The sequence below is a fragment of the Limanda limanda genome, chromosome 21 (genome assembly GCF_963576545.1).
Source record: "Limanda limanda chromosome 21, fLimLim1.1, whole genome shotgun sequence".
Lineage (NCBI taxonomy): Eukaryota > Metazoa > Chordata > Actinopteri > Pleuronectiformes > Pleuronectidae > Limanda > Limanda limanda.
Window position 1 is genome coordinate 21,373,484 of NC_083656.1, and position 12,060 is coordinate 21,385,543.

A 12,060-nucleotide genomic window follows, 5' to 3' on the forward strand; every position below is an offset into this window, starting at 1 on the left:
GTCTTTCTTCTCTCCTCTCTTCGCAATTTTTCTCCACTCACCTCAATTGAGCCTGTATTTTGGGAGGGAATTGATCTATTAGGACAATTGCAATGAGCTCTTTGATATATGATGCGCTTGATGTTAAGGGTATGTGAGGAGCAGGTTTTGTCACCCTCTCTGTAAAGTGAATGTGGAGGTTGGGGGGCTGGGAGAGCCCCCTCACCTGCACCACAGAGGATCAATCAGCGCAGGTGAGAGCTGTTACCTTATTGGTCCTCACACTTAAAAGGCAGCGTTTTCGCTGCCTCAGCGCACCTCAGAAACTCAGAGACTCAGACACTGGAGAGGATCCCAGAGACTCTCTGGGAGACTCCCAGACGAAGCTTGAACGCGAGTCTGCTTTGTGTGTGAATAAAGTTTATGTTTGGTGTATTTATTTATAATAAATACACCAACCTGCCATTCAGCTGTGCAGTCGCAGCAGGTGTGGCCCTGGCAGAAGCATTGGTTAGAGAACTTAAAACAACATTGTCCTAAGTTCTTTCCCCAGACAGGATTGTAGTAAGTTCTCACCCTTATTTATTTACCCTGTCCCTTTGTTAAGAAGTCTTATTGTCTCACACTGGTAGTTATTCTGCTGACTCTGTTCCTGTGTTATCAGGTCTTCACCCTCCCTAAGGTGAGTGCTAAAATGAAGCTGAAGCTGACGGCCATGGATGGTTCCAGAGTACGTAGGGTGGGCATTGCCTGGTTCGGCAGCAGTCGATCAGAGGACTATGGTGAGAGTGGCCTTGTGGTACTGACCAATCAGGGGGATATACATGTGGTGTCACTGCCTGCAGTCAAGTTGCAGGTTCAGTACCCATGTATCCGTCGAGAGGACGTCAGCGGCATCGCTTCATGTGTCTTTACCAAGCATGGCCAAGGTAAAAAAACATGTCTACTCACATATTTGTACTTATACTCTCTATGATATAACACATTTCTTCGTTCATAGCTTTCATCATTGCAAATTCAAGCCTAACTTTGGGCCACTTTAACCCTAATTCGTTACCCCTAAGAATTGAAAGAAATTCTTCTCTGGAACCTGGGTCTGTATCAAAGTTCGGCCCAGATAGTACTGTGAGGGGTTACAAAGCAATTCTTACAGGGATAGTTCACCCAAAAAATAAATTTCACTCATTATATACTCACCACTATGCCTATGGAGGGGTGGGAGAAGTGTTTGAATCCACAAAACACTCTTGGAGTTTCAGGGATAAACAGCGTTGCAGCCAAATCCAATACAATTCCGGTAAATGGCGACCACTTCTTCAACATTAAAAAACAGCAGAAATATATTGCCTCATGCTGCTCCTGTGGTGTCATCCACTTATTCACAAGGCTTAACATTTACATTCAACTCAAAATGGTGCCAATTACACCATGTTTTTAGCCTAAATGTCCACTGTTCCTCCAAGTTAATGCTCCGGTAACTGCAGCTATCGCGAGTTTTCGCAAGAACTCGTGAGCAGCAGTTACTGCAGCAGAACTTGTGAGTGTCGCGATAGCTGTAGTTACTCCAGCAGTAACGAGGAGGAGGACAGAGAGTCTGGAGCAACTGATTCTGCTGCCAGGCAACGGATACGATTCTAAGGCTGAAGTCAGCTAGCGTGCTACTTTTGACAAATATTATAACAGAAAAATGACTATACATAGTTTAACTAAAATCTCACCTGAAGAATAGATAACCCAAGTTGACCGTGTCTCTTTTATGAGCTGCTTTCAGACATGCACTGGACTAGATATTCTCCACATTTTCTCTGGAGGAGGTGTATGTGTGAACGCAAATGTCAGAGTTTGAGCCTCTGCATTTTCTGCGGGCTTTCTTACAGAAGTCGATGTGAGAAAACAGCAGGGAGTCATCAGCTGGATTCTCAGCGAGCGAGTGAGGGGTTGCTTCTAACACGCGACAGATGCTAAATAAATAAAACCCACAAAGAAAATAAAAATATCTTGGTGGTAAAGCAGCGCTACACACATAGAAGGAAACAGTAAAGATGTTAAGAAAGTTTGTGGTGATAACAGCCGACGCAGGTGTCAATATGTTAGATAATTTCACGTGATCCTGCAGCGGAATGAATATGTTACTTCATGCCTCTGCCTGCTGCACCAGCCCTCACATAAATAATGCATAGGATTTGTTGCTGTTGTGAATGAGTCTCAGCAAAGAACCTCACCTCGTAGCAAGAGTGTTCTTGGTTTGAATCTCAGTTGGGCTAGGACTTTTCTGCATGTTTTTCTATGGGTACATCCCACCACAGTCTAAAGACATGCAGATTTGGGTTAGGTTAAGTGTGGACTGTAGGTGTGAGTGTGAATGGGGAAAGGCAACCTGTCCAGGGTGTACCCCGCCTCCTGCCCTATTTCAGCAAGAATTGGCTATATGAAAGATACTTAAAATCTATGTAGAAATATTGTAGAAATATAAGGGGGCGGCTGTGGCTCGGGAAGGAGCGGGTCGCCCTCTTACCAGATGGTCGGGGGTTTGATCACAGTCTTCCCCAATTCATGGTGATGCCTTACGAGTGGCAGCTAGTCAAAGCAGCTCCAACCTATTTTTGAATTGTGTGACACTAGTATCTATTAACTGTGCACCTCAGGATCCACAACTGTTAAGGCTAGTTTAAAGCCTTTACTAATTCTGGACTGTTTAAACAGCATTGGGATAGCCTTTCAGCCATTGCTCCATTGTTAACACACAGGAACAGCTGTTAGCACTGTACAACATGAGAATACTAATAGGGGAAAGACCACACACGCACGCTCACACATACGCACACATACACTAACCAAACGCTTTCCCCCACTCCTTCCCGTTCTCATAAATAAATTATACGTTAAATGTGTGTTTGCTTGTTTTAGAGTAGAGCTACCAAGTCTACACCCTTGGTTGTGCTACTGAAACAGAGGGTTGAGGATGAATAATGACAAATAATAACACTTACATTCATGTGTTTCCCTCAAGTGAAACAGGCGATTTATGGAATCTATCTATCTCTTCTCTGTGTTCTGAATGTGGTTCACAGCAAAACACAGTTCCGTGTCTAACTGTTGAATATGTCACAAACATGTCAAACTGTCAAAGTCCTCTGTTTAACCGTGATTAAGGTTTTGATATCTGTAGCTGAGAGGGAAAGTAGGGGCGACAAATCGCAGTATCATTACCACTGCACCACTGCTCTTTCTGGCTCTACTGATGGGAAACTGTAATTCAGTGGTTCTCAACTGGTCTGGCTTCAGGAACCACCATCCCTCCTTGATGACAAACCGCAACCCAAATCGAGGAAGATGTTCAACTTCTCAAATTTATTGAATGAAAATATGGCAGTTTGAACCTGAAATAGTACAGAATATCACAGTATGCCAACACAAAAAAACAAGTTTAATGATAAACCAAAACAACCAGCAGGTGGCGATGCTAGAGAGGGAAATATTCCCTTTTACACTCAATTAGCTGCATTTTTAATTAAAACCAAAAAGTGCAGAAGGACACAAAGTAATACAACATAGCAATTCAGTAACTTCAGGCTTTTTTACAGACTCCACAGTGCTGTCATGCACAAACCTGAAATTAAAAAAAACCTTCTACTGAGGAGTAGTTTCAAAAAGACTCAAATGATGCAGCTTTAGGTGAGAATACTCACTTACTGAATCTATGACAACCAACAAAACTCATCATATTCATACTCCTTAACAAATACTGTTATTAGGTGTGAATAGACTGCACTCCAGTCATAATAATCCCCTTCAAAATAAAGGCCCAGGATTTTTTTTCTTAAAGTTTTTTTTGCTCAGGCAAAGGCCCACTGAAAACGGGTCCTTGACCCACTTTTGGGTCGTGACCCACCAGTTGAGAATCACTGCTCTAATACTTTTGTCTATCTGTTGCAAATGTGTCTTAAAAATCAGGATTACAGAAGATTGTCATTATATTTTTATATTAACATTTAAACACCACAATAATTGTGCTATAAGATCTGTAAATGTGTTCTCAAAAGAACAGCTGGTTCTAGAGCATTCCAAAAATGGCAATATCATTACTTCAAATTAAAATGTCAATATTCTCAATAGACAAATGTTGATTCTGTTTTGATTGCACGTCTCAAAAACTTCCTACTGTTGTGTCTCTTCAGGCTTCTATCTGATCTCTCCATCTGAGTTCGAACGGTTCTCTCTGTCCACCCGCAACCAGGTTGAGCCTCGTTGTCTTGTAGAGGTTCCTCTTTATTCAGGCACCACCAGGCAACACAGGCCACCACCTGATAAGGTTTCATCTAGTCATGGGTATGTACCATTTTGAGTTTATTTGTTATTGTGGAAAATCCTTTCTTGCATTTATGAGGTTTTGTGTCCTCTTTCCTTCTAGAAATGCCAGACATGACCCTGAGGATGCAGGTAAAATGTTATTCAGAGACCTGAAAATAAGCACCATACTTAAACATGCATGTGCTATTGAAGAGAACACTGAATGTTCAGATGTAGTTTGATATTATTAGAATATATGCTTATGTACTGTCCATCGTTTTTTACACACACAAATATCTTGTTTGTGGCTGCATTAATGTGTCCTTTGCCTGCTGCTTGTGTGTTCCAGAAAGTGCTGCTAGACGTGTTATGGAGCATGCTTTGCTGAATGACGAGAGTGAGTACTCTAGAGACAGAGAAGAGAACATATTTAATCTATGAAATAGAAATACACAGCAGCCCCCTCCTGTAACTCTAAATATGCTGAACTCCAGAGACTCTCTGCATTTTCTCCCGAGGAAGTGTACGTACGTACGTCGGCAGACTTTCTCCATCTGGACCCCTAGCATAGAGTCCATAGAAAGTCGGATGTGAGAATACCTATCCTTGCTGTATTCACTGTTGACGGTGAATTAACAGGCTTCTAACACACATAAGACGCAAAGTGGGAAAAAGAAAACAAATATCTTCTGGTGAAAAAGCAGTGTCACACACGATTAAGACACCGGTGAAGATGTCTAGAGGGTTTGTGGCGCTAAGACACAGACACCTGTGAACAGCCTCTGCCGGCTGCACCACCTCTCACCACAATGCAGAGGATTTATTGCTGTTGTCAACGCGTTTGTGAAGAGAACCACCCACTGCATTGTACATGAATGAAAAGCAAACTGCGGGTAATGTCCAGACCCAATTATTCGGACTTTATCCGTAGAGCATATCTGAAATGGCTTATTTGATTCGTTCAGCCTGGCTTTGATTGTAATTGCATTGCCGCCTCTCAACAGGTATGTCAGGTTTCTGCTCCCATTGACATAAGACAAACCCACAACAGCAATTGGGCATTGTGATGTGTAACACAGCTTTGTTTGCTAATCATCATCCCATTGCATGAATTGTACAGCTTCCTTAAATACCTGTAAGCTGCATCCTAATGTGTTTGAACTGTGACATTACTACAAGTATGAGTGTTAAGTCCACTGGTTATTTACAGTAATGTTGTGGTTCCTCACAGAAGTACTTCAGGAGATCCAGAAGTCACTGGAAGGAGACCAGACGTAAGTATCAGCTGCTCATTGTTTACATCTCTGGTAAACTGGCTTCTAACAGCAGCATGCAACTTTCAATAAGCAATCACAATCAAGAAATCAAGTAGGGGAGTCAAAATTTACGTGTTAGCGCAGGATCATTAATTTCTGGAATTAACACGTTAATTTTTTTAACGCATGCACAGAATGACCCGCTCCATGTACCCATGCCCGCCCCCACTCACTCGCTCAGAGCGACACACACAGTGATATCAGAGCTCGTTCACGTTAAGCAGCCGGTCAGTGACTTTGTAGAAGAACAGTGAAATACAGAGTTTCTCTGATCACAGCTGCTCAGTGATCAGCGCCGCTGCGTCATGATCAGAGCAGAAACTGCACTTGGTTTGTACCGAGCAGGAGTTTCTTTGTCCTCCTCCACTCTGTTCTCACTTGAACTAATAAACACTAATCACTAGTTATCAGGACCTGATCAGCACATGATTTAGTGTTTGTTTGATTCGCTCCAGAGTTTTTGAGGCTGCATTTAAACATCATGAAAAATGACTCGTCAACATGTTGTGCTCAGTACAACACGAGATGTGAAGCTCACATTCAGGACTCAGTGTTAAAATGAGTAGAGTGACACGCAGACATGATCCAACACTATCAATTCATAACTAAACACATGACCGTACGTTTGTCACCTAATCATCCCAATAAAAAATGTACTATGCACGTGAACTAGTTCTTTTTAAGTGTGAACTGGCTCAACACTGCGTCTACAGATGGGCTTAGATTCAGTTTTCACATTCACATATAATTGTGTAAAGGTTTGGTTGATTTAAAAAATAAAATAAAAAAGTTTTATTCAACCATCCTATATTTGCTAAAAAAGTAAAAAGAGAGCCCCGGATAAGATGCCCCAATTGTTAAGGATAAAGGTTATCTTTGAGTTTGATGCAAAATTTTACAGAAATCCAAATAACAGACGGACAAATTTAATTATAGTGTGGTATGTTTTAGTTTGATTTTATTTTTCGATCTCAATAACAAAAAAACAAAAAAAAGTTAAATGTATATATCAGCCTTCTGTCATTTATCTTTCCGTTCCCACAATTATATACAGAGAAAATGGGGATTTTAGGGGCATTTACAAATAGTGGTTAATTGTGATTTATCACAGCTAACCTATAAATAATCTGATTAAAAAATGTAATCGTTTGACATTCCTAAAATTAAGAAGATTATGAATTTTGACAATAATGGCTTTTACAAGTCAGAAAATTGGAAATACTAAACACACATAACATGTATATAACATTCATAGATCTAAAAAAAATCCCTTTTGGCCAAATTCAAAAGATAAACATGTACAATCCTGTTGTCCTAATAAATAAGAAAGTATTGTGAATAGAAGCTATTTTTTGTTTACCTCAGGTCATTCCTGGAGAATCATATTAAGAGTGCTGTAGCTTGAGGCATGCTACTTGTCAGTGAAGGTGAGAGGCATCATATATGACTAACTTCTGTTTCACTGCTAGTTTGGAATCAACAAACAGTAATGTCTATGTTTTTCTTTTGTGCCTCCTCAGAGTAAACTGACTTGCTGATGATTACGAAGCGTACTGCAGTCCTGTAGCCACAACCACTACTGTCCCCTGACCCCTCTACCCAGTGACTGACTACCTGCTGATTCTTAATTGACCTCAGCCCATAGAGAGACACTAAAGGGCTCTTCGCAGTTGTGCGCTCTAAAGACCACAAAGCTGTTCGCAGACAAACAGTCATTGTAGACAGAAACAAAGGAAGAGACACCACCTGTGCCTAAAGACCACCCATTGCAGCACGGTCACAACTGTTTAACCTAAAGCTTCATGATATAGCCTCCATTTCTGATAAGTGACCAGTGTCATTAATCATTAATGGTCTTTTCAATCCAACATCTCACATCTGCCATATATACCACTTTTCAAAGCTGTTTGAATTAAAGTGATCATCCCTACATCATTTTGAAAGGCTTATATCGCCACCAGTCTTTTCATGTGGACTAAGCTTGTGGAAATGGTTTGCCCATTCTGGTGTGCATCTCACCAGCCTTTATCTCCCCACATGGATATACAGCTGGAGAAATTATAAGGATAATGAATAAGATAAATGCCTTTTGTTTCTGAATTGTGTTTATTTTAAGTTTTGCATAATTTAAAATATAGGAACATTTTAAACTGTGATTCACAATTATGATATATTAAATTAAAAAACAATATACTCTGCAAATACTTAGTGAAGATTTTGAAGCACCAAGTTAAAATGGAATGTTGACTAATGAACTACTCTTATGCCAAAATCATGAGCTAGTAAATTAAGCTTTCAAGATGCTAAGTTAAAATAGACTTTATTGAAGTACAGAGAGTGATGTTTTTGTAAAAATTTAGTTGATTTTGTTATCAGTTTTGACTGTGTTTTAATGAATCATCTTTATTACTCAAAGGATATATTTTTACTTGTCATATTTTGATTTGTATAACATGATTTGGCATTTTAATTTTTGTGTCCGCATTTCTTTCTTTGCTCTTGCAAAGTCATGATTTGACTCAGATGTCATGACTTTTACCTGGTGTCTCGTAATTGTGAATTCAAATTTGTGGCTTAGTAATTTTTTTGTCATCAGACCTCATAATTTTAACAATAGTTAGAATGTTAATAAACTTCCATAAAGTGAGTATTTTATTTTTGACAGTACTTACATTTTAATTTTTTTTTCCTAAATTAGCTTCTATACTTTTCACACACTCTCAAGGGAGGATGTTTTTAATGATGCCCCAGTCGAGATAAAAACAACATACAAAAGTAGTTTTGTGTATGTTCAACCACACTGTTACTTGCTTTGTATTTTCAATTTCTCATTCTCTTAATTTGTCATACCATTATATATTGCACCACCGATTTAATATTAATAGACCACTCCCTCCTCAAATCCACTTTTATTCCACAATAAAATAACTAATGGCCATAGGTTCTTTGCCACTAATGCAGAGCTCCAACTGCTGTACTTTTCTGGGGGTGGGGGACAAGTTTCTATGGGGATGGATTTTAATTATTTTTATATAAACCATTTTTATGTCAGAAATAATCTAATTCAGGAATGAAATTGTATGCTATCGTAGTGATTTGAAAAAAATAAATACAGTATATATGTGCCATGTGTATCTTTGCGCCAGAGTTAACAGTTTTTAATAATTTTGGATACAAATACATATTTTGCTGCAATGTTTCAGAATGCTGAGAATGTTCGCATTAACCAAGAATATATTTTTGTAGCGAACTGATTGAGAATCAATTTTTATGTGTAACTTCCCACTACATTTTAATGTTAATAATAATGTTATTTTCAAATACTGTGTCTGTTTTTTATTCTCTCAGTACACTCACAAGTATTTAATTACTATCATATTTTTTTCCATATCATTTATCTCTGTTGTGCTATGTGGAAGTCAACGACAGTGAATAAATATGCACTTTCAAAATCTCATTGTGCTCCACTAATATAAGCCCAACTATAATCTAGTCTGTCAACTGCAGAAGCTAGGCAACCTCTGGTGAGCCAAACAAAGGAGAAATTAGTCGGTACACATGCTCATCTAAGAGTTTTTGAACATTCATTATAGAGTTTGATGACCCATTGCCTGTTAATTTCCCAGAGCAACAGCAGTGGCTTTACAGCAACCTGAGCTCTCCAAGGACCTGGCTGAGGCTGGGCCAGCTAATAGTGGCAGCTCTCTTGGAAGGTAACATTCAAGGCGAGTTGTCATATGCATGATATCAAATGCAACGAGAGAACTTACAAAATTATAGAGAAACCCCCAACTGTGAATGGAAACAAAAAACTCAGGTATGGTCAGAGATAATAGTACACTGTAAAAAAAGTCTGTGAAATTAACAGTGAAGTGCTGTGAAATTGTCACATAAAAATATTGTAAATGGAAAAACAATGAAGCAGGGTTTAATTTACAGGAATATTTTTTTAAATACTGAACGTAACATAACTGTTAATTTTAAGGTAAAAATATGTTAAAATAATCATATTTCTTTGTAGAATTCACAGATTACTGTAGTTTCAACAAAGAAAAACTGTAATAGAAAAAGCAATACAATACAGTTACAATTACAACATGACAGTGTTAAAAAAAAATGTTTTATACAGAATTAAACTATTAAATTTTACAAATTTTTATGTTATACTTTACAGATAATAATATGTATAAATACAGCTATATTATGATAATATGAGGGGTTTAAAAAAACAGGTGATGTGTCTGTTTAGAATCGAGTAGGCCTATATTTAACCATATGTCAGTTTGGTAATAATAATAGTAATGATAACTTTATTTGTGTAGCACTTATCTAAACAAGGTAACAGCTTGCTTCACACAAAAGTCCATGGCAAAAATGAATTTAAGAGCCAAATATTAACATAATAAGCTTAAGACCTTTTTTTATTTTGTCATAGGAAGTTAAGAGTTCTTTCATATTTAGGTAGTGGACATGCAGTTTGGTCTTTTTCCACTTCCGTTCATTTTTTCTGCACAGCCTTTTAAGTTCTCGTAGCCTGTCATCAACCCATGGAGAGGTGTTAATAGGGGATTTCATTCTTGTTTTAATGGAGGCTGTGATATCCAGTGTGGTTTGACAGGTATTATTGAACCCATTAAGTAAAATATTAGGATCAGATGACTCATGACTCGCGTTATTGGCAAGAAGACCTACGGAAAAGTTTGATGAGAATTTTGAGGCACTATGTTCATTTAAGATATACGTGAACTTTTATGTAACTTTTTATGTTTTTTGGGGCAACGTTGAACAGGGAGTCAAACTTAACACAGAGGGACTAGACATGTTAACCACGAGGTCCCAACTTTGACACATAAATAAGTTATAATTCGTCAATAGCCTGGTTAAATAATTACTTCATTGTAGTATTTTGAGAGTCAACAAAGTATTTGGTAGAATCTTCGGAACAAAAAATGCCTCCCAAGTCTTCTAAAACTGTGCTGACTAATGACTCAGAGGCTAAGGCTATTACGGCAAGAACACTGTGGACGCTAGCATGCCACAGGCATTCCAGGAGATTGTCGAGGAAGTTATTCAAGAAGAGAATAGCGGTCTCCGTGAAGAGATCAAGGGGGCCATCTCTCTGATAAAAACTTCAGTAGATGAATGCAGTGACAAACTACTTGAACATGACGAAGGGCTGAATGACTTGGATACCCGCTTGGAGGCACGATACGCAAATTTGAGCCAAAAAACTACAGGGGAAGACTGATGTTCTCGAAAATAGAGGAGGACGATGCAATCTACATATCATAGGAGTGCCAGAGGGTTTGGAAAAGGGAAATCCTACACAGTTCAGCACCCTCACGAACATTGTGTTCTACACACGAACGTTGTGTTTCTACACAACGTTTGTGAGGGTCCTAATGGCTTGGAGGAGCCCCCGATTATGGACAGGGCTCATCATGCCACGGCTCAGGTACCTCGTGAGGGAGACCGACCGCGCCCGTTCATCCTGCGGGTTCACGGTTTCACAAGATGCGTGGCAATTTATTTTCCAATCAACCAGACAATACTAATTTTTCTCTCCGATGCATCAAACATACTCGCATATCAATTACTTTTTCGTTGACAAAAAGCTATTATCTAATGTCAAAGTATGCATGTATAATAGTATTGTTATATCCGATCATAGCCCTCTGGTTTTAGAGCTCAGTTTTCCGAGTCAAAATTCAGTTTACTCATGGCGGCTATATGCTCTCTTGTTATCTGATGAAGGATTTATCCAGTTTCCTAACAGATCCACATTTTTCTGAAAAACATTATATACATTATTATATAAATAAATATTAAGATTAAGATACATTTTATTATCCCACACATGCACAGACATGCACAGGCACACTCATGCAAGGGGAAATGTAACCTCTGCTTTTAACCCATCTGGTGCCAGACACACTTCGGTAAAGTTAAGAGGCATGTAAACGGCTGTGTTTGAATTTCGAGATTCATTCTGATTAGACTAGAGCAGCCAGATCGGCGAACGTCACCGCTCGTGCCTGAATGCGCGCCCTTACTGCGCGCCCACTCCGCCACAGCCCCCCTCTCTGCCCGGTCAGCTAGCGCCTGGAGCTGAGTTTACCTGAGGACGGCGGGTGTTACGTTCTGTAATAACTGGTAAGCCAACGTTCATCTTCTTCAAACTTGAAATACGTGTGTTGTCACTTTATTACGAGCTTCTGCTTTGGATCGAGGCGATATTTTGGCGTCATAACGACTGACCAGCCGTTAGTTACTCGGTGTGTTTCATGCGTCGAACTTTTTTAGTTTGTTGTTTCATGCTGTCGTGTGGGTTGTTATACAGCGTCACCGGAGGAGGGAACACACTTCTAAAGCTGAGCTAAACAAATCGAGCGGTTTTGCAGCAAAGCATTAGAGACGTTGAGGGGTTATGTGCTGCATTGTAGAGTGCATAGGAGCGCACCCCGTTGTATTTTCA

At 39.3% G+C, this 12,060-nt stretch overlaps 1 protein-coding gene across 1 annotated transcript in view; it reads left to right on the forward strand.

Moving 5' to 3' along the window:
* Window positions 1-8,865, forward strand: part of llgl2 (LLGL scribble cell polarity complex component 2) — a 76,218-nt gene extending 67,353 nt beyond the window's left edge. Inside the window, exons 21-27 of the mRNA XM_061094844.1 lie at window positions 644-908; window positions 4,158-4,308; window positions 4,391-4,419; window positions 4,619-4,666; window positions 5,501-5,543; window positions 6,951-7,012; window positions 7,106-8,865. Of these exons, the coding sequence (XP_060950827.1) occupies window positions 644-908; window positions 4,158-4,308; window positions 4,391-4,419; window positions 4,619-4,666; window positions 5,501-5,543; window positions 6,951-6,990 (576 nt within the window). The 3' untranslated portion in view covers window positions 6,991-7,012; window positions 7,106-8,865. The remainder of the gene's footprint in view (window positions 1-643; window positions 909-4,157; window positions 4,309-4,390; window positions 4,420-4,618; window positions 4,667-5,500; window positions 5,544-6,950; window positions 7,013-7,105) is intronic.
* Window positions 8,866-12,060: the final 3,195 nt, after the last annotated feature.